Consider the following 23,692-nt stretch of genomic DNA (forward strand, 5'->3'; position numbering starts at 1 on the left):
ATTATGGATTAAAGTAACGTAAGATTCAAGCCATTACAACAGAGATGGCTAAGTCAAATGCCTTCCTTGGTGCTGTTGAACAACTCCCCATGCTGGATGGGGCAGATGGGAGTTGCAATTCAACCACATTTGGGGGGGTGGGTTTGGACAACAGCAGCCAATGGTTTACATTACACACTGGCAAAGGCTCCTCTGCTATTCAGAGAGTTCAGGCCATGCTTCATTTTAAACAAGGGCAAGGAAGATTAGCAGCACATCCCCAAGGAAGAGAAAGGTTGCACATTTAGTCTCATCTCGCTATCATGCTAAATTCAACTGTCGGCTGATAAGGAGAGGAACAGTGTATCACTGCCAGGTTGTGCAAAAAACATGACATTTAATAGGATGCTTTGTATTCTACATATGCAAACACAGTGTCAGATTATCAATTTAATAGCTTGGAGGAAAACAAAGAGCAAAACCAAAGTGGATCCCCCCCCCCTTTTCATCGTTACCATCCTTGACTGAAGAGAGTGGCTCTTTTCCTAGATCTCGGTATCGTGAGCTTTCCTAATCTTAAACCATAGCCAATGACAAATGTTCTTTTAGGAACCCAGGAATTAAATGCACATTACCTCATTTTCCATGCTACTGAAATTTATCAGGCCAGAATCCAGCCCACATTACTATTCAACCATTTGTTTCTGTTGAGCTGTGCACTTTAGTAATAAGCACCCTTTTAACTCCTGTTATCAGAGTTTGTGTATGATTACAGAGTATTGAATTATTGCCCAAGGCAGTATCGACCTGCAGCAGGCTCCATTAGTCTCTCTTGAAGGCAGGGCTCTCTCCCTGAACATTGGCAAAGCTATAAGACCATCACGTAATTCAAACATCTGGCTGTACGACAAAGAACTGTACGGTCCCTCAAGAGAATCTGTAGCACCTGCTTTATGTATTTTACTTCGACTGAAATCATTGCAAAACATTTTATCTGAATATACGATGAATAAGACTATAATAAATAAATAGTTCGCCCTGATAGGCCAGCTACAGATCTATTTGCAACCTTTCTTGCGTTAGAATAGATCTATTGTTACAGAACAGCTTGAATCTTTCACGCCAAGAACTCATCTCCAGTGCCACATCAGAAGCATCCTTTTTGGTACCCAAGTTGAACAAACCTGCATCCTATTATGTTTGGCAGAAAATGAAGGCCACTCAAAAATAAAGTAGTAGTTTAGGGTTGCCATATTTTGAAGAGCAAAAAAAAGAGGTCACATTTGCCAACTTCTACTTTTAAACTATGGATCGCTTTGACGACTCTCATTTTAAATACCCCCACTATACGTAGGCTATAAAATCTGAGATATATTGCGAGTAGCAATGTTCTTAACTTTCAACAACTAAATAAATTAATAATAATAATAATAATAATAATAATAATAATAATAATAATAATAATAATAATAATAATATATTGCTCTCTCGCTTGCCACATGAAAGTATTTGGGCTCATGTTCACATCTTTGTGAACGTAAGTGGGCACAGAACAATTTATTAAACTGTTTAACATGTGCATATGGACTGTCTCCTTAAGGGCAGGGGGGTGTTAACTCTTGCCCTCCCAGACTCTAAGCTAAGCCATTTGGTACGATCCATCTTTCATTAAAGTGGCTTTCACCCCATTTCATGCTACAATCCATAACACATTGCTCCATTTTATGCAATGATCCAACTCACGCAAAATGCTTTTTTATTAACTATTCCAACAGATAGTTGAAGGTAAGGGATGTTTTGATGTGTTCTTCAGAGGACACCAAATCTTTTCTCAGAATAAGTTTGAGGGGAAAGGGAGGGGGGATGGAAATACAAGAATAAAGTTTTACTGTCCTAAAGCAGCTATGCTAATGGGTTTGGTGCTAGCAAGGGAATTCAGAATAATATCATGATACGCTGTTGTTAATGAGCGTAGAAGTTAATGACAAACTTTTTAGAAGGACGTTCATACATTAGGGAACATTTTCTCTGATGTGCATGGCGACGACTTTGAAACGTGTTAATAGCAAAAGTTTATAATGATTTTTTGGATTCGCAACTGGTTTTGCTCGTGAGCTTTGTTAATTCATTTGCTCTTGGTGCTTAGAAGCAGGGAAAAATTACTATCCTTTTTTGCTTTCAGGCAGCTTGAAAATAACTGGTGCATTTGTTTTTTTAATGATACATAACCCTTAAGAATCTGGGGGCTGTTTTAAACTCTGGACTTTATATTAAATCCTCAAAGACGAAATGTCTAATGAGACTGAACAATCCCAGCCATTATCAGGGAGGCAAGGAAAGCCTCCTGATAATATGGCTTCTAAACATTAACAGTTTATCACTTGAAACGATACCTTTAATAGTTATTAATCTTGTATTTTGCTGTATTAGTAGCTAAGCATCCACAATATTCAAACAAACATATTTTTCTAACGGACCCACATCAGACAAAACTAAATCACTTCTGATTCAGAAACTAGGCAACTCCTTTATTTTATGTTTGCTGGGGAACGTCTCCTCTAGAAGAGTCACAGGAAAATATAACTTTCCCACTAGAGTCTGGATTAGGGCTGGGCAATATATAGATATAGCATTCAAAACTGGTTTGAAGTCCATATTGTGATATCTGTTTCATAATTTTTGACCTGGCAATATATCACCAGTCATGTTATGTGTTAGGGCTAGGCGATATATCGTTCAAAACCAATTTGAAGTCCACAGTGTGATATTGGTTTCATAATTTTTTACCTAATCTGGACTAAACCGCCTAAACCAGAGCCAGGGCTTTTTTGGCTGTGGCTCCGATCTAGTGGAACGCTCTGTCACAAGAGACTAGGGCCCTGAGGGACTTGACATCTTTCCGCAGGGTCTGCAAGACAGAGCTGTTCCACCAGGCCTCTGGCCTCCTTTGGTAATTCCTCACAGAAATCTAGCCCAATGGTTGCCATTAATTTGATTTGAACTGATTTTATAATGAATTGATTTTAGAATGCTGTATTACTTTACAGTTGTTAGCCGCTCTGAGCCCGGCTTCAGCTGGGGAGGGCAGGATATAAATAAAATTATTATTATTATTATTATTATTATTATTATTATTATTATTATTATTATTATTATAATAAAAACATGGGGTGGGGGGCTTCTCAAGGACCTGGGAGCTCCCAATGTCATCATCAGCCTATTCCTGGCCTAAGAAATATCTGAGCCATTGGGTAGGTGGGGGTGGTGGGTACCTTGCAACTGGTCCCATCCTGACTGCTCATAAAATCCTTAGGCCAATCGAACAGTCTCAGAGGGCTCGATATTTAGAAACTAGTTATCATGCTAATGCTTTACCTGTTTCCATTGGGCAAGTGTTTTGGAGGAAAGGCTTTTAACTCTTTGGACTGAGACAATTAGCACTCCCTGGAGCACAACACCTAGAATATCGCTGCAGGACATTCCTATGGGCTTGGGATGGGACGCCCTTAATCGTTTCGGTGATGCAGCCCACTTGCTATTTGATAGAATACTGCATGCAGCACACAGGGGGGTGGGGAAGAGATAAGTAAAATGCTCCTGTCCTTTAAAAAGAAATCTAACAATGGAGTCCCATGACATTGGTTAATTAATTTAGTAGGAAAATGTTGCAAAACGTAGGAAGGATCAACATAGGACAGCGGCCTTGACTGTTCTGCTTCACAGCGGAGTGCATTGTTTCTTTGAAGGAAAGGAATACCAGCAGTAGAATCCCATGGCATGGCAGAATTAATTTACTGGGAACATGCTACAAGGAGGAGGAACAATGCAAGGCAGTTGCTTTGATTGTTCTGCTTCACGGAAGAAATGTACTTAGATGTCTACTCGCTAAACAGAGGGGTTGTTTGCTTAGTTGAAGTTGACTGTCCTCAAAGACAAGCTTCCTGCTTGCTTGGGTGTTTATCTATCACAGAGAATGTGTTTTCCCTCCTTGCCAAACTGCTGTGCTTGGAATACTAATAGAGGAACCCCACTCCACCTCTGGCAATATCCTTGGAAAAATGCAGAGCTATATCTAGATGGGTTCCCCACGATTCTTTCCATTGCATCAGGGAAGTAGACACTTTTTCTGACTCTGGAAGCAGCGCCACATTTTACAGTGCAACATATGTGCGTCAAAACATTTTCCTCTTCACAGAGTTGTGCTAATTCTTAGCAACTGGACTGGTGATCTTAAAGGTAAAGGGACCCCTGACCATTAGGTCCAGTCGTGACTGACTCTGCGGTTGCGGTGCTCATCTCGCTTTATTGGCCAAGGGAGCCGGCGTACAGCTTCCGGGTCATGTGACCAGCATGACTGAGCCGCTTCTGGCGAACCAGAACAGAGCACGGAAATGCCGTTTACCTTCCCACCAAAGCGGTACCTATTTATCTACTTGCACTTTTGACGTGCTTTTGAACTGCTAGGTTGGCAGGAGCAGGGACCGAACAACGGGAGCTCACCCTGTCGCGGGGATTTGAACCGCCGACCTTCTGATCGGCAAGTCCTAGGCTCTGTGGTTTAACCCACAGCGCCACCCGCATCCCTACTGGTGATCTTACTGTGCTTATTATTACAACGTGATGTGTTGAAGCCATTCTCCTACCATGATGAGGTTACCTGAAAGACCACCTTGTCGCTTATACACCAGCCAAATCACTGTGACCATCTGGAGAAGCTCTCCTGACTGTCCCAGATTTCCTATTGAAACAAGCCAGGCATCTACAATTTAGATATTCTGATATTTCTTCTCCTGCTGAAAACGTTTCTGTTTCACCAAGCATTTTTAGACAATTAATTTGATTCAATGTTTGTCATTTGTTCTGTGTTTTATTATCTTTTAATGACTTGATTGTACAGTGCCATGCTACTATCTTTTTTTCTGTTTTTTAGTTGGAGGTTTGAAAATACTCTTGTAGATAAATAATAAAAGTGACAGCACCAAGGAAGTTATGCAAGATGGTTGTTTAAAAGATGCAGCTGGGTTTGTTTTTAAAATCATCTCGTGCCCCTTATGTAACATCTTCACTAGGCAAAACACTCCTGTCAAAGATTCTCTTCAGAGTCAACTCCAACAACATCACAGGAAATGGTCAACTTAGCTCAGCATCCCGCCTCCAGCTTGCTCAAAACTATGTTTCTACCACCACTCCTTTCTACTTGGTAGCACTTTGTCTTAGCATCCTATTAAGCCAAGGAAGAAAGTGCCAAAGCCAAGTCTCCTACTGCAATCCAAAGAGTCTCAACACATGTGTGTTTGCATTATTATTATTTATGTCAGGGAAGAGTTAGAAGTTTTCAGTTTATCAGAGGGAGAAAGCATTCCCCAAGGGGGGAGGGAGAGCAGTGAATCTAATAGAAGGGAGCAAGAGGAACAACAGGGAGGGACTGGCTGTTCCCAAGAAAGGCAAGGGTTAAGTTCTAGCTCAGTTCGGAGGAGATACAGGCCAGCTCTAGCCAGGAGGTTAGAAAAAAGAACGGGAAAGTGAAGGGAAAGGCACCTTCGCCATTTTGAGAGTGGCTGGTCACGGAGAAGCAGAGCTCAGAAGGTATCTGAAAGAAGTGACTCTGAGGAATAATATTTAAGAACAGTTTATAACATTGTTTTGTTAATACGCAATAAAAAGTTTTATAAAAGAACAAGAAACGTTTGTGTGGTGATCTGAAGAGGACAACGACCAGTCCTGACAATTTATGAAATGCACTAAGGCAAGGGCAGCCAACATGACAGCCTCCAGACTCTGTTGGACTAAAATTCCCATCATCCTTGACCACTGGCCATGCTGGGTAGGGCTGATGGGAGTTGTAGTTCAGGAGGGCATCAAAGGGCAGTAGCATTTCAAATCACAGCAACCTGCACTCCATCAGAGACTGGTTCAGGCATCACTGAGTTTTATGTGTGTAATAGCAATACCCATTTCCAAACTATCTTGCACTTGCCATTTTTCTCCATCAGCAGCTAACACACAAACTCCTCGAGCAAACAGGAAAAGCGGGAAACCAAGTTGAGATAGTGCAAGCGGTGATCCTCAAGATCAATATACAGTGGTACCTTCAGGTTACAGACTCTGCTAACCCAGAAATAGTACCCCGGGTTAAGAACTTTGCTTCAGGATGAGAACAGTAATCGTGCTCTGACGGTGCAGCGACAGCGGGTGGCCCCATTAGCTAAAGTGGTGCTTCAGGTTAAGAACAGTTTCAGGTTAAGAACGGACCTCCAGAACAAATTAAGTTCTTAACCCAAGGTACCACTGTATTTAAGAGTTGATCCTTAAGATCAATGCACATATCTAAAGAGTTTAGCCAGAATTCAGTGCAGAAATAGGCTTTTCTTTACATTAAGTATGCTAAAATTCCCCCACAGCTACTGTGCAGAGCAGAGATACGGAGTGTAGCCAGGATGAAACAATAAAAATAGCTCAGGGTCATCTTTAAAGAATCCTTTTATTCTGAGGGAGCCTCAACCACACATTTCAGAGCAAAGACAGGCGATGCTATTTTGATGGTTTATGCCTCTCAATGCCAGTTGGCCACTGTGAAAACAAGATGGCTCTTTGGCCAGCTTCACCAGGGCTCTTACAATGTCCTTACCAGTCATTAACTAGTACTGTGTGCAGATAAAGAGAACGTAATTACCCAAAGTAAATAACCTGAACACTCTTTGTTGGAACTTACTGCTGGAATTTCTGAAACAAGTACATCTTCATATTCCAACTTAATTGACCATAAACCAGCATAGCTTTCCAAAAATCTACTGGGGCGCTCAGAAGAGCAAAGCAAAACAAAAAACAAAAAACAGCCGCTAGAACAGTGAAATAAGTATCCAACAAGATGTCCTCAAGTTGCTCCTTGGCTTCAGAGCTGAAAACTTTGTCAGATACAATACAACAACATGACTGATTTGATGTTGCCTTGTAATCTGAGAAGGGTTTCCCCCTCGTTACAACCCTGGATAATAGAAACAGCTGTCTTAGCTGGCTGCTATAACCAGATCCCTTTTAAAAGAGCTTGGAGGTGGGGGAGAGGGAAGCCAACAGAGATGGAAACACTAGATTTTCTATTAAACCATCTTCCCTATGAAGAAGAAAGCAAAGCTCTCTCACCAGCCTCACAAACATGCCTGTGAAGAACCAATATGGACTGCCAATGTTTTAAGATCGTGTAGAATGATGTTTGCATGGCACCTGCTTCAGGCAGGTGGCTAAAAACTATGTTATTTTCTCAGGTTTCAATCAACATAATATGGCTGGTTTTTTGTTGAGCTGCTTTGGAACTGCTGTTCTAACACTATGTCTTGGCTTTGCGCTGCATTCTCTGATTTATTGAATTTATATGTAGCCATTTTACTGCATTTTATTAAATTTAAAAGAAAGCATCTCCCCTATGATGGGGAGAAAGTAGACAAAATGAGCAGACAAAAAGAGCTCCCTGCTGTGATCAGGAAATTTCACATTCCATCTTATGCGGGGGGGGGGGGGCAACTGAGGTACTCATTAATACATGGCTGTCAACTTACAGATTTGAAAATAAGAGGCCAGCAGCCTCAAAAATAAGGGATCAGCAGCCAAAATAAGGGATTTTCAGAGCACAGCTATGTTCGGCTTCTGAGCCCCTCCGAGCCAAAGGCAGAAAGCACAGCCAGCAGCCAAACGAAGCCTCAAGCAGTGGTTCCCACAGCACAGCAACCCGGCAAAGGGGATGCAGCAAGAAAATACAACGTCACCTCTCCGCTGGGAAGCGCTGAGCAAAGGCGAGTCCCCAGCCAACACTGCTGATTTGATCAGCACAAGGCATGCAAGCTCCATACCCCAGTCGTTCTTAGACTACTTATTGGGTGAGCAACGCAACCAATCAACACAGCTGGAGCGTCCCTCCTCCCTGGCGGTCAGGGAGAGAGGGAGAGGAGCTGCTTCCTTTGAAACCCGGGAAATTTAAGGAACATAATCAATAAAGGACAGCAGCAGGACACAGCGCTGGGATAAGGGAGTTTCCCACCAAATAAGGGACGGTTGGCAGCTATGCATTAATATCTTTAGAGTACAGCTATTTTGGCCCAGACGCTTGGCCAAAAAACCCTAAGGATATTTATTTATTTATTTATTTATTTATTTATTTATTTATTTTGTTTGCTGCAAAGAAACAACAACCCCCCTTTATAGCACTGCTTTAAATGAGTAGTTGCTAAAATACTAAACCATCTCCATCAGAAATAATTGCCCCCAAGCACAGCTGCCTCATGAGGCAGTCCCTTCAGGGAGAGATCCAACGGTATTTTCCTCCTACAAGCAGCAGAGGCTATTACTGTGTTTAGGCTCTTAAGAAGAGACTGAAGCAAGACACGTTGTTCAAAAAAGCAATTCAGGATCTTCAAATTGAAGGAGGGGAAGAATGCTACCTGAGCCAACTAAAATCTCCTCTTGGATTTGAACGAAAAAATAAAACAGAAGGGGTTGAGGGAGGGAAGAGAGAACAAGCCCTACCAAACAAGAAATGAAAAAGCGTGTCATAATTTCTCATTCACATAACCCCAAGAGATAGAGCAATGCAAATATGCAGGCTGCCCTGTTAAATATGTCCTCAGAAATATATATGTCTTCACCAGATCACCAGTAGGAAATGATAAGGTATCTTGCTTCTGCTCAAGCAGAACCCAGTGGAAGAAACAGCTTCTCCGGCAGCTTCATTTCACCCACCAAAGCACACAGAATATTAGGATTTGGTGCAGGGATTTACTATAGCAGCAATTCCCCAAATCTCCATCAGTCCCAGGTTGCAAAGGTATTTGTTTCCGTCTATATCCCACAGAGCACAGAAACTTTTAAACAAGGGATGGGGAATCAGTGTCCTTCCAGATGTGGCTGCAATACAACATTTCTGACCACTGAACATGCTGGCCTGGAGCTGATGGGGGCTGGAGATATACAATATCTGGAAGACCACATCCCCCCCCCATCTCTGTTTTAAACCAGTATGTTACTAGCAACACATATACTAACTAGACTAAGAGTAGTAGCAGCAGCAAAGTCCTGCCACGGTGCCCCATTTATCTTAAATTTATGAGGACTGGGGCACGGCCACACTTGAAAAGATGCAAATGGTCTATGGATCCTTACTTAATAAACCCAATAATATAATAAAACAAGACCAGCTTCCAGCACATGTAAGATGAACCTAAGATTGACTTTTCTGGCTGCCACCAAATTATAGAGACCGTTGGAAGGGCTACTCACCAGCCAAGGGAGAATGAGGTCAGCAAAGTACACAAACGCAGCGCCCAGAGTGAAACCAACAGCTACGGGGAAGAAGGCAAAGGCCCCAAACTTTCCAGAGTCCTCTGCCAGTTCAATGGCAGGCGCAAGGAGAGACCAGTAAGAAGCAGCCAGCATAACCTAAAACGACAGAAGAGTTAATGCAAATTAAGGATGCAATAATGTAGCCCTCTTTGGTCATTCTGGTGTGCGAGAATTATGGCAGCGTTGGATACAACATGGCATTTTCAATAAAGGCTCCAGCACCACAAGTGGAGATGCAGATTTCCAGCCTCCGATCAATACTTATTTCACTGCTACAGTAAGATTCACGGGTAGTATGTTGCACTTCTATAGCAATGAACCAAGATAATCAAATTTCTACCTGTCCTTTGTTCAATAATGTGAGACACCCGAATCCAGTAACTCCACAGGATAAAATCTCCCTTATATTTATTTTATTTTCTTCCAAATCCAGATGCCTGGACTGTAAACCATGAATTTAGGAGCTGAATTGATTTTTTTTTCTTTTTAATATAACTCCCACTTTAAAAAAACACAAAAACCAAGGTAAAACGTCCAACGATATTGAGAAGCAATTCCTGTCCTATTTTGTGGCTAACATGCCTTGGAACAACAGAACTATCCAGGAGATTTGAGGAGCTTCATAACAGGTTGTAAAATGTTTCACTACAGACAAACCATGAGCTTCAACCACGTTCCTTTCTTAGTTTACAGCTCATGGTTTGTCTGAGGAAGATAAACCACAAGATCAGATTCAGACAACACATTAAGTCAAACCGTGACTTAGCTTACAGCAGCCAGAGGACTGAGAGAGGAGTGTAGCAGCTGTGATAATCTCTCTGGCAACACTTAGGCTTCTGTGTTTGCACTTAGTGTTATGCATGAACCAGCTCCATATGCTGAAATTTGGTGGGAAATGTAGGTGGGAAGAAGCTGAAGATGATACATTTCTGTCCACCCTTCAAAGTGTTGCAAGCCAGAAAATAGCTTATCTCCTGAGTTTACGCCAATAAAACTCAGAAACGTGAGGAGTTAGGAGTCCAGAGTTGTTTATTGCAAAGCAATAGGGTACAGTCAGATTGTTCCGCAAAACTGCAACCCCACCCAGTGGTCCAGGCAGTTGTATTCATAAAATTTCAAACAAAGCATTTCAGTTTTCAGCAATTGTATACATCATTACCTCATTTCATGTTTAATACACATGCACAATAAACACTGGCAATTTCTGCTGATTAAGTTCTGATTCCCATTATGTACTATTACACTGTGTTAGTGTGTGCATGTTGGGAACGTGTGTTGCATGTAGCCATTTGCACCATGTAGCAACTTATGTTCTAGCTTTGAGCTGTATCTTTGTGATTCGCGTATTAGCTGTATTTCTGCCCCAATGCAGACGGCAACTTGCAAAATCTTCAGTTTCATAAAGTAACAGGCTACTATAACTTCTCTATTAGAAGCACACTCAAGGATTTACAGGGGTACACATTATCACATTTATTGTGGTCCTTTGGGCCACTGCCACAAAAGGAACTCCTTTAAGTGTATCGTTTGCGCATAATGCAAGTATAATACAAACCTGAACACATACAGAGGAGCAAAATAGCCGTATTCCTGTTCTCAGTAGCCACCATGCTAGACTTTCCCGAGGTCTAAGCATACAAACTTTTTCCTCAAAGAATTTCAACATGGATTTGAAATATGATGCTGAATAACATTTTTCATCCTTTACATGTTTCATCCTTTACATGTTTCTGTCAAGAGCAATTTAAGAACAACGAAAAGACAAATCTTGACTTCGCCAAAGCATAGTCAAAGCAGCAATAAGCACATACAAAATACAGCGTGCTTATTCCACTGAGAAGTAAATGATGTCAAAATAACCCTTCCAAACGGGAGGCTAGAGACTAAGCAAATAGGCAATTTTAAGACCGCTGCTTCTTAAAAATGGACTGCGCTGTCAAAGGGAAGTAGCCACTGTGCTCTCTTAAAGACTGTTTTGTTTTGTTTTTAAAAGAGTAAATAATCACTTGTTTATGGCCTTTCCTCCCCACATATGCTAGTTTCAAAGTGCTCCAATTTCTCCTTAAACAGCTGCAAAGCACCTTCCCCACTTAAACTCCCATACTGTGAGGCCAGCAGCAAAGCATGAACAGCACGTTATCGTCATACTGATACATATTCTTTATTTGGCCCTTTGTCCAGCCGACTGGTCTTGGAACTAGGGAGCTTTGGTGTGCAACAGGGCCAGCAGCACCCAGCAACTCTTTCTCTGAGGTATTTTTTAAGTCTGCTAGTGAAGAAGATGGAATATGAAAGAAAGCGGGGGGGGGGGAGAGAGAATGGGGGGGACCCAAAACATGGGGGGGGGGGCTTAAGTAAATTTAAGTCCCATGCTGCAGGTTGAGGCTAAAGGACTGAACATGGCGAAGGCCACTAGTTCAGTGGACTTTTTTCACCATGCAAGAAGGAAGGGAACAGAAAGCTGCTCCAGAATCTGAGAGGGGTTTTTCTTCTTCTTCATTTCTGTTTCTGATCATCAATGTGGCTTCGACGGCACCAAAAGCACCCGCATTGCAGTGGGTTGGACTACAAGACCCTAGTGGTACCTTTCAACTCTACAGTGGTACCTCAGGTTAAGTACTTAATTCGTTCCGAAGGTCCATTCTTAACCTGAAGCTGTTCTTAACCTGAAGCACCACTTTAGGTAATGGGGCCTCCGGCTGCTGCCGCTGCGCCACCACAACACAATTTCTCTTCTCATCGTGAAGCAAAGTTCTTAACCCAAGGTACTATTTCTGGGTTAACAGAGTCTGTATCCCAAAGCGTCTGTAACCTGAAGTGTATGTAACCCGAGGTACCACTGTACAATGCAAGTAGGGATAATGGGAAGGGGTGCTGCAGGCTTTAGAAAGCCATCAGCTTTCTATCACGTATTTAACAGGTAGCAACCAAATTGCTACCTGAGGGAAAGATTTTCAGATCCTCCCACACAGAAGCCCAGTAATCCTTCCACTCGGAAATTTAGACTTATAGTTCACGCCCTGTAAAACCACTGGATTACAGTTGTAATCCACTGGATTACCCGAGGTACAATACAGTTGTACCTCGGGTTACAGACGCTTCAGGTTACAGACGCTTCAGGTTACAGACTCCGCTAACCCAGAAATAGTACCTCAGGTTAAGAACTTTACCTCAGAATGAGAAAAGAAATTGCATGACGATAGCGCGGCGGCAGCAGGAGGCCCCATTAGCTCAAGCGGGAGGCCCCATTAGCTAAAGTGGTACCTCAGGTTAAGAACAGTTTCAGGTTAAGAATGGACTTCCAGAACGAATTAAGTTCTTAACCCAAGGTACCACTGTATTTGGTGCGGGATGGGGAGGGACCTCATCAAATAAGGCCCCCTAAGACACAGCCCAATAATAAATGCTGAGCTTTCCTCAGCATTTTCTCAGATTTCAGCATTTTGAAGTCTACACACACATCCTTCCCTTTACCTCATCAGCAAAAGCAATTACGCAACTGCCAAGGAGCAACACAGCTGCAGGAGAAAGATTGACTAGTACACTGTCACAGACTGCCTTCCACATATTAGAACAACTGTAATGATTTTATCGTTTGCTCGCTCACAATGCAGAAGTACATACCCCACACCCCCGCTCCCCAGGAAGGCTAAGCAACTGTAATTAATCACAGGTGAACCTTCTTTTGTCTTCATTATATAACAATTACGTTTGGTGACACTCCTGTGTCACGCATTTGAGGATTTCATTATTACCATGGCTTGCGTTGAAAGTTATGCCAAGTCTCTCAATTCCACTAGTGCAAGGATATATACCCTTGTTCAATTGAACTTCTCCCCCTCTCATCTCCACCCGTTCAGTCTGCTCAGGGGTTTCCCAACCCTATGGAATAGATCTGGAAAGGGCGGGGAGAGGAGTTTCATTGTGCAAGTGTAAATCCTTGTGCAAACGGAACAAGGGCGCTGTATACGGCCCTTGGTTCTTAAGTGATTTTGTACAGTGCCTGGAGAACTCGCTTTACGAAGTGTCTGTTATGAGAATTATAAGGTCTAAGATATAAAATAAATGTACCAAGTAAACACATACATAAATATGTAAACCACATGTCTGAAACAGTACAGGGAAAAGTCCTGAAACCATTTTGTCTCTCCCAAATTGACCAAAAATGTTTCTCTGCAGGGAGGGAGGAAATGGGGAAAACCTCCTCATTGTCTCTTTGCTCACAAATCCTGCCTTAAGGGCACATTTAAGATATGAATAGGGTGAGCCTGTGACCTGGACTCAAGACTCAAGAATTAAGTATTTATCATCACAAAAGAATAGCCAGGCTGTCCAGGTAAACCCATTAACAGCCAGGTAAACCCATCAACAGGTTTCCTGCCGGCCAGGATTCTGTTGTAGACCACCCCTTCTGTGATGTATGTATGATGTATTGGGGGGGGGGTCTTGTGCTCCAGGGTGGGCAATTTCAAATGTCTATATAAGGGCTTGCGCACCATTGTTCGGGGTCCCTCCTGCCTCCTGCGTGTAGTTGTGAACACCCTGTTACAACAGTTAATAAAGATCAGGCTTACTAGCTGCTTTGCTTCTCAATAGTCTCTGGTTGGCCTCTGTTATTTTCTCCTATCGATAGAGAACCTTCAAAAGGACTCTATATGGGCTCTGTCAGGAGCCTGTCCTAGTCTTGAGTAGGAGCCTGGTAGAGACACATGTCCGACTGGCATATTCTTTGCCTCCTGGTCGATCGTTCGGTAGCTTCAAAAGCTTTCTTCTGCCTAAACGTCACAGCAACCAATGCCAACAGACATCGGCATCCGCAGAGCCTTCGCAGTTCGCGTGACAGAACTCAGTAGCTCAGCATTTTGGCTAATCTACTTTATTTACATATAAACACACATGGAGCATTCTGACTTAGCTCCTTCCTCTCAATCCCATGACTGCAATCACGGAGCAGGAATCTTAACAGGCTCTTGAGTACCCCATAAGGGAAAAGAAGCAGTTTTTTCTTACAACATCCGACAAATACAAACAGATAGATGATAGATAAATGCAGTAAACAGTGGTTTCTGAAATTCAGTAAGGTCTCATTGCAGTCCTATTTCTCTGTATCATTGTTTCTCAAACTTGGTTCTCCAGCTGTTTTTTGGGACTACAACTCCCATCATCCCTAGCTAGCAAAACCAGTGGTTTTGTGTGGATGGAATGCAGCCTACGATACCAAGGGATACCTCAGTCTGTAGAGCATGGGACTCTTAATCTCAAGTCCGTGGGTTCAAGCCCCAGGTTGGGCAAAATTGTCCTGCATTGCGGGGAGCTGGACTAGTTGACCATCGAGGTCCCTTCCATTCCTGCAATTCTATGATTCTAAGGTAAAGAGCCACATCCATTGCTCCTCCCACTTTTAGATCATTGGTACGCAGCCTCCAGAATGCCCCCCTTGATGAATGCAGCCCTCAGGCTGCGAAAAGGTTCCCTACTCCTGGCTCTGCAGGTTTCCAGTTGCATGCAGGACTGCTGGTACAAGGAAACACAGTGGCTGACCTTAGGAGAAAAGCTTTGGTATTCTGAACAGAGAGTCCTGTTCTGCTTTGACAACAATGCAGTCCAAGTAGCAGCAGCCCAACTGAATGTTACACAGCTCTGATTCAGCTCTGTTTCGCTACTGCTCAGGAACTGGACTGATAGGCCCCCGACCCCACAAAACCCACCATTTATTTACAGTGCTGCTGTTTGTTCAGAAGGAACTTTTTCCTCTCTCTTTTTGGCAGAGGTGTAGCGACTCATCTTTCTCATCTGATTATTTCTCATAAAAAAGAAAAGGAACCTTTGAGCAGCATATTGATACACAAGAAAGCGCCCTCCCCTCTCTCTCTAGGACACAGAGTTCTCTAACTAGAGCTAGGAAGGATGACATTTGGTAGTGCTCTCATCCAAAAGCAACAATGCCAGATTATTCTTCAAATTCCTTGTCTCTGAGCCAGTCAGTCAGCCCTGATGGAAAGAAACGGAGCACAACGTTCTTGGTTTAATTACAATTGTCTTTCCCACAGGAGTGCAAGGAAACGGCGTCTTCAAAACAGCCATCATAAGTGGATTGTAATCATAATTAGAAGGGAGTGACACCTCTGCACTGAAACAGTTATATTCCAGAAACCCTTATGAATCTCTTGAATAAAGTCTGAGTGCATCCTCCCACCCTCTCAAATTTTAAGAGTTAGCTACAGGGTTTCAATCTTTCAATTTCATATCTATATTTCTGAATTCACACAGCATCAGCTTCCATCAGAGCTGTTAAGAACATGCCAAACAAGTCATTTGCATCTAGCCCAAAATTGCAGGCAAGCAACATCGTTCACTGGAGGCAATCTCTGTTGGTGAAATGAACTGTTTAAAGAAAAAAGTTTTCGAGTCCCAGAAAGAATGAGGAGGTGAATTTAATTAATTTCAGTTCCTTCAGTTCACTGCATCTTCTGCATTTCACTTCTTCTGCATGAAAGGGAATCCTGTAGTGCTGAAAAATGCTGTGATCTATTTTACCTTTTTTATTAAAAAAAGAATGATCCAACTTACCTAGGATGTGCAAGTCAAGGGTGCCTAACCTCCATTACCATTAGTGGGAAGAAGAGCCATTGATTTCAGCAAAAATTAGGCATGCCTGATTTTGTCTCCAAATTGCAGTCAGCGGCAAGGACCCAGAAAATTCCTTGTGCACACACACAAATTGCTTCCATATACATTGGTTGGGGGGTTGGTTTTGCCTTCCAGCACCTGCCATTTGTACCACCGTAGTCCTGCTCTGGAGGGCTGCCTTACTATTAGGGGGCTGTTCAGTTGGCTACTGATGAATAACAGAAGCTGGGGAGGGAGAACTGTTGTGTTAGCTGAAGGAACCCCATCATTTTCTGGATCCAAACCATTGTGTCTCCTGCCTTCAGCTCCCTGTTGTGTGTGCCTATCCCACCCAAATGCTTTCAGATAGGCTTGTGTTGGCTAAACGAAAAACCTGGACGCTGCCGATTTCCATCAGATCTATCGCTACTTCTTGTACTCTTCTCTCTGCTGGCTCATTTATGAAAACATTTCTTTCCCCAGAAAATCTCAAATCGCTTCCTTCTTTATCTCTCTCTCCCACACACTAAAATAATTACGAAACCAAAATGAAATCAAATATAAGATGAAGCAGCCGTTTAAAATTTTAATCCTCGCTTAAAGCTCTGGCAAAGCAAGGACGTTTTTACAGCCTATTCAGACTGACACTGATGCTTTCTTAGTCACTTCTGGGAAAAGGTTCTGAAGTTTAGAAAGTATTGTATTTTTCCATGTATAAGACTAGGTTTTATCCCTAAAAAATAATGTCGAAAATTAGGGGGCGTCTTATACACGGATAGTGCCAAGGGTGGACTGGCGATTGGTTGTTGCCACAAAAATAGGGGGCATCTTATACATGGGGGCATCTTATAGACGGAAAAATACGGTATTTTTTTGAGATCCCCGCCCACTGCCATCTCAATCTGGATTGGCTGGAGTCCTGCATCTTGCTTCTGACAGTGACCAACCAGATGATGATTACACACATACACACACAAACCAAATGCTTCCAGGAAGCCTATAAACTGGATAGGAAGCCACCACAACCTCCTACTGTTGCCACTTAGTAACTTGGAGGCTGGAATGCACCTAGCAATAGCCTCATGCTGCTTCTCCATAAACTAGGGCAGATCTAAGAGTGCCCCAGCAGTGGCATTCCCAGCGATGGGCCCACACGGCACTGGCATGAATTATTTTTCTAAGTGCCCCAAGCGTTTCTGAATGGTAATGAATCTGGGGAGAAACAGAAAGCGGGTGCATGATCTGGGCTGCATGGTAAGATACTAACCAGAGGAAATAAGATTCATTTGGGGGTGTCTGTCTAGAAAGGATTTGGGGGACGAATGAATTGATTTGGAGCAGGATCTGTTGGAAAATTAACTGGGGATTAAATGTATTGAAGAGGAACTGAGGTAGGGTGCAAATTAATTTACGTGGGGCACATTGGATGGAAAATTAGATGGGTTGCATTCTGTGTGACATTTAAATTCTAAGCTTGCATCGATGCATATAAATCAGCTTATGCAACATTTATGCAAAGTTGCATCTAAGAGCCCCAATGTTATAAATACATTAGCAATGTCTCTGGCTCCCATGTTCTTATACCTGCTCCAATTAAAACCCTACATACCCCACCAATGGCATGCATATCCTCTCCAGACCAAAAGCCATTTCCTGTGTCACCTTTCATTTCATCCACCAACTAAAATGAGATGAGTTTTTTATTCCAATACATGGAATAGCAAAACTCCTAAGGCACTGAGGAACACAGGGAGAGAGTGTTGGCAGCAAATGCTTCAAATTAAAAGAGTGCATTTTCAGAAGAAAAAGAGAAACCGGGGGGGGGGGGGACCTTCCTTGGGTTTTTGTTTTTTTTTTAAAAGGAGTTGCCGCTCATTAAAGAACAGGCTTACTCTCAAGAAAGTTATCTCAGCTCTGCAAAGCACAAAAAGGACTCTCAAGTGTCCCTTTTGAATAGCTAAGTCATGGGTAGGCAAACTAAGGCCCGGGGGGTGGATCGGGCCCAATCACCTTCTCAATCCGGCCCACAGACAGTCCAGGAATCAGCGTGTTTTTACATGAGTAGAATGTGTCCTTTTATTTAAAATGGATCCCTGGGTTATTTGTGGGGCCTGCCTGGTGTTTTTACATGAGTAGAATGTGTGCTTTTATTTAAAATGCATCTCTGGGTTATTTGTGGGGCATAGGAATTTGTTCATTATTATTTTTTCCAAAATATAGTCTAGCCCGCTCCCCCAGGTCTGAGGGACAGTGGACCGGCCCCCTGCTGAAAAAGTTTGCTAACCCATGGTCAGAAGCAGCAAGAATGAGGCTGCATGTTCTTCATTCTGTGACCTTACAGTGGAGTTCATGAGTTTGCCATTCAGCTGATGTGACAGTGTCGCACTCTGCATTTCCTAAACCCAAGAGCCAATGATCCAAGGCGGGGGAACAGAAAGCGTGAAAGGCACTGCATTGTGTGTGGCACAAATCCAGAAGCTACTGAGAAAAGATGGAAGCAGCAAAAGATCTACGTCTCTTCTGTAATCTCATTAGATTCTTGGTCGCAATGCCTGTTGAACGCCCCAGCTCAAGGCATTATCTGCCATCTTGAACTCTGCCAAAAGACTCTCGCCAAAAACAAATAAATGAATCGTGAAGAACGCTCCATGCTGTACAATGGTAATAAGGATCACAAATACCTTTCACACCGTCTGGCACGTATCTTATTTTCCAGGCTAGCATAACTGTTTTAACCAGCAGAAGGTCAATGGCACTGAAGTCACAAAGACTAGCCCTCTTCAAGTGTTATTGTTCATGTTAAGGAAATACACAAAGGGGGCTGTGAAGACACATCTGCTAGCTGCACCACCACCCCATATTGCCATTCTGGCTGCGCTCCACAAGCTCCAAGGAGCCTCCTGTTGCAAGCTATCTCCATGTCAGACATTCTCTCTCCAACCTGTGGGAATGATGGAGATGTAGTGCTAGAACACTCAACCCTGCAGTCACCCTCACATGTTGACATAGAACCAAAGAATAATCAGAAGAGGACTAGAGGGTTGCTTCAAGTGAGGTCTGTATACATATCCCATTTGGTTGGAGTATTATACAGAACCGAACAGTTACAAAAGCTTCTTTCAGCTTATCAGGTCTATAAAGGTAAAGGTAAAGGGGTCCCTGACCATTAGGTCCAGTCGCAAACGACTCTGGGGTTGCGGCACTCATCTCGCTTTATTGGAAGAGGGACCCAGCGTATAGCTTCCAGGTCATGTGGCCAGCATGACTAAACCGCCTCTGGCGAACCAGAGCAGTGCATGGAAACACCGTTTACCTTCCTGCCAGAGTGGTACCTATTTATCTACTTGCACTTTGACATGCTTTTGAACTGCTAGGTTGGCAGGAGCAGGGACCGAGCAACGGGAGCTCACCCCGTCGTGGGGATTCGAACAGCCGACCTTCTGATCGGCAACCCCAAGAGGCTCTGTGGTTTAACCCACAGTGCCACCCGCGTCCTGTAAAAAAAAAAGAGTCTATACTCTGAGGCAAAATTCTTTTCTTCCAAGGCAATAAAGGGGCTAATTTATAGGCAGAAATTGCTGCACTGGCATAAAGGGTTCAGCTTTTGAGCTAATATTTAGCAGACATGCTTCTCTCCCCCCCCCCCCGGCCCCCTAAAAATTGCAGATAATCCAATACGGATTGGTCAGCATGACTGATCATTTCAGTGACTTGACATTTCAGCACTGGAGTTGAAAACAGCCATGAGGAATTTGTGAAAATGATAAGAGAAGATGGTGCTCCTATCAAAAGATTCTAAATGTTACCACAATAGCAAAGACTGAAAAGACAAGTTTGCTGGAGAGTGCTTCTGTGCTAAGAAAACGTTGCACAAGCTAGCTAGAAAATAAGGAGGCAAGGCTCTCTCTTTCCAACAGAAATGAAATCTCTTACTGGGTAGCCAAAGGATAAAGAGAGAGCCTATCAGAAGACAATATGGCAGGATCTGGAGCCACAAGACTGACTATTGAGTTCTGGTTCTACATTGCTTCTGGGACCTGAACTTTAATTTAGATCGGGCATAGGCAAACTCCGGCCCTCCAGATGTTTGGGACTACAATTCCCATCATTCCTACCTAACAGGACCAGCGGTCAGGAATGATGGGAATTGTGGTCCCAAACATCTGGAGGGTCAGAGTTTGCCTATGCCTGATTTAGATTATTTTGTGCAAAAGGAAGTTGTTCCTTGCCCTTTAATACGTTCTTCTGTTGCAAGCAGCATTGTATTTGTAATGTTGTTTGCAGAGCAAACCCCTGAATGGCCCTCCTGCTACTCCACATGGAACTGAGGGTCTTATAAAATCTTAAAATGAATGAAAAATGTTGTGGAGATTCAGCTGATACCAAATCAAAGTTTCATCTAGATTGGCTGGGTGCCAACTTTGGAAAGACTCTTTTCTTACATAAACTCTCTACACTAGATTTCAATGAGCAATTACAGCAGTCTAAAATGATCCATTCTTGGAAAGGGCAGGCCTATTTAACTGCGAGGAGAAGAAAGGGAGTGCAAGACACGTCACTGTTTTATGCTGTCCAACCCTGTGTGCAAACATGTACCCAGTTCCTGCATGTGGAATATACAAGAGGTTACTTCCTATATGTGGCAACTGGGCACCAAGAACAAACTCTTTTTATCAAAACTGGATCAAGGTGGTCCTGTTGGGGAGCTCTCATGGGGGGGGGGGAACGGTAACCACATGCAAAGCAGAGCAAAGGAGGCATGAAGCCGCTTTTAAGGTGATGCAATGCTCTGATGCAAAATATATCAAAGCATTCTGCAGTATTCTGAACTGCCACTTTAAACACACACACACACATACACAAAATTATTTATTATTGGCTTAAAACACGCCTAGAGAGATTGGGGGCGGGGGAATCATATCATTTTTCTGCTGTGATTTAGGCAGCGATTTTTTTTCTATTAAAAAAATGTTTAGGGGCACTCTCATTTAGACTCAAGAAAAGGACCATTTTATAGTTCAAATCAGGAAAAATAAATACAGCACAAAGAGGCACAGAATGTTTAAGTGTATGCGTACCCCGGGGGATGGGGGGAAGCACTGGAATTGGGAAACAAAAATGTATCACCTTTACAGATATAGAATAATACCCAAAACAGTTCACAGAGAATTGATGAACTGCTAACTGCATGCCGAAGATGCCTAAGCAAAGTTTCAACACAATCCCTCAATCTGGTGTGGATTCCACAGGCTGATAACTGTCTGCTCCAAGGAACTTCCAGGACTATCTTTCAAGCAGAAGTCCCAAGCTGGGAGTGAGATGGGAAATACGAGAACACCTTGAGGAGGGGAAGGAAGGAGAAAGTAAAGCTAACGCCAGCACATGTCAACTTTCTTTTTTTTCCCCTTTTCATTTTTAAAGGCACACCAAGTATCCAAGTATCCAGTCCGTGGCAGAATTTGTATGTCCCTGTATACCACGAACGAGCCCGTTGCCCTTTCCTGCTATTATGTGGGAGAAGCAAATCGTGAATTTCTGACTTAAGCATTTTGTCACAGCCAGAAATTGTGGCTTGTTTCATCCAAACAAATCATAATCAATACAGTGGTACCTCAGGTTACAGACACTTCAGGTTACAGACTCCGCTAACCCAGAAATAGTACCTCGGGTTAAGAACTTTGCTTCGGGATGAGAACAGAAATCATGCTCCGGGGGCGCGGCAGCAGCAGGAAGCCCCATTAGCTAAAGTGGTACCTCGGGTTAAGAACAGTTTCAGGTTAAGAACGGACCTCCAGAATGAATTAAGTTCTTAACCTGAGGTAACACTGTAAACCAAGAATAATCTTTGGTTACAGATAATGGTTTGCTTAGAACAAAACAAACCACCATCCTCTGTTCAGAGGGGCTGCAAAGCCAAAGATCCATGGTTTGTTTCTCCCACATGATAGCAGGGAAGATCAAAGCAGCCAAGAGTGAATTTCACGGTAAACTGTGGTTTGCTGTGATATGTGAACAAGGCCTGGATCTGCTCATTTGCAAAGGTGAAGACTTCACTATGAAAAGGAACATTTCCCAGGGCCTTCTGGCGGTTCCCTCACTGTGAGAAGCGAAGTTACAGTGAATCAGGCAGAGGGCCTTCTCAGTAGTGGTGCCTACCCTGTGGAACGCCCTCCCATCAGATGTCAAAGAAATAAATAACTATCAGACTTTTAAAAGACATCTGAAGGCAGCCCTGTTTAGGGAAGCTTTTAATACTGAATGAATTATTGTATTTTATTATTCTGCTGGAAGCCGCTCAGAGTGGCTAAGGAAACCCAGCCAGATGGGCGGGGTATAAATAAATAATTATTAATTATTAATTATTATTAATTATTATTATTATTATTATTATTAGTGCATGCCATTGCATAGAAACACTGGTAGTAGACAGAGCTGGCAGGTGAGGGGACACCCTTTCATAATAATATAGCCATCTGTTAATTCCTCAATTCCTCCACGCAGGTAGACTAGGAAGGTGGGAATCTGACCTGATAATCTCTCAGAGAAATCCTATATGCAGTGATGCTAGGACCAGAAACATGCCACCATGAAGCCAGAGAACAAAGCACACAGGAGTGAATTCCTAATTTAGAATTAAGTTCTCAGCGCCTTTTCAATTGGCTGATTGTCACACAACGGAATCAGTGTCGCCAGCTTCAGTGTTACCCACAAGCTGCCAAAACAAAATTAAAACATGAAAAGTGTTCTTAAAAGGGCCTGTCACGCTGGCTGCTTGTCAAAAACCAGCAAACATCATTGTTTTCGATTCTGGAATGGGAAAAGCGATATTTGTTTCAGAGACCTTTGCGAAACAAAGGAGGAAAATGTATCAAACACCTAAAGCTCTTAAACAGTGTCAGAACTCAATGGAATAATCAACAGAATGGAATATAAAAATTCATTTCATGCATGATTGCTTAACTGCCGGAGTGTGCTGAATTTCTCCTGAAAGAATGACTAGCCATTTAAAAAAAAAAAAAATAGCACTTTTATTATGGTTCTAAATCACTGTAAGTTCTTCCCCCACCCACCTCAAAGCTGGAGAAACAAAGCAGGAAAGGAACCCCCAGCAACCCACCACAAACTTGTGGCAAGGTATATACCATCTAAAAAGCATCCTGGACTGGACTTGAGACTAAGAGTGGGCCATACAACAAGAACTTATATAATTTATTGTTGATACCCTGCCTATCTGGCTGGGTTTCCCCAGCCACTCTGGGCGGTTCCCGACAGAATTAAAAGCACAATAGATCATCAAACATTAAAAACTTCACTAAACAGGGCTGCCTTCAGATGGCTTCTAAAAGTCAGATAGGTGTAGTGGTTAAGAGTGGTAGTCTCGTAATCCGGTGAACCGGGTTCGAGTCTCCGCTCCTCCACATGCAGCTGCTGGGTGTCCTTGGGCTAGTCACACTTCTCTGAAGTCTCTCATCCTCACTCACCTCACAGAGTGTTTGTTGTGGGGGAGGAAGGGAAAGGAGATTGCTAGCCGCTTTGAGACTCCTTAGGGTAGTGATAAAGCAGGATATAAAATCCAAACTCCTCTTCTTCTATTTCCTTGACATACCGTATTTTTTGCACGATTGGACGCACCGGACCATAGGATGCACCTAGTTTTTTGGGGAAATTCCCTTTATTTCCCCCCCAAAAGCAGGTCAGGGAAACCGAACCAGGTCGAGGAACAGCGGGATAGTGGCGCTGCGCCTCCCTGCTGTCCCCCGAGCTTGTGGGGCTG

At 43.0% G+C, this 23,692-nt stretch overlaps 1 protein-coding gene across 4 annotated transcripts in view; it reads right to left on the reverse strand.

Moving 5' to 3' along the window:
- The window catches only part of SLC39A11 (solute carrier family 39 member 11), a 270,490-nt gene that overhangs the window by 235,268 nt on the left and 11,530 nt on the right, over positions 1-23,692 (reverse strand). For 3 of the 4 annotated variants that reach the window (XM_081899863.1, XM_081899862.1, XM_081899864.1), the window contains one exon: positions 9,247-9,405. The exons of the other annotated variant lie outside the window; for it this stretch is intronic. In XM_081899863.1, the coding sequence (XP_081755989.1) occupies positions 9,247-9,405 (159 nt within the window). The remainder of the gene's footprint in view (positions 1-9,246; positions 9,406-23,692) is intronic. 4 annotated transcript variants of the gene reach the window in all.

This window comes from Podarcis melisellensis, assembly GCF_964234715.1.
Source record: "Podarcis melisellensis genome assembly, chromosome: 2".
Classification (NCBI taxonomy): domain Eukaryota; kingdom Metazoa; phylum Chordata; class Lepidosauria; order Squamata; family Lacertidae; genus Podarcis; species Podarcis melisellensis.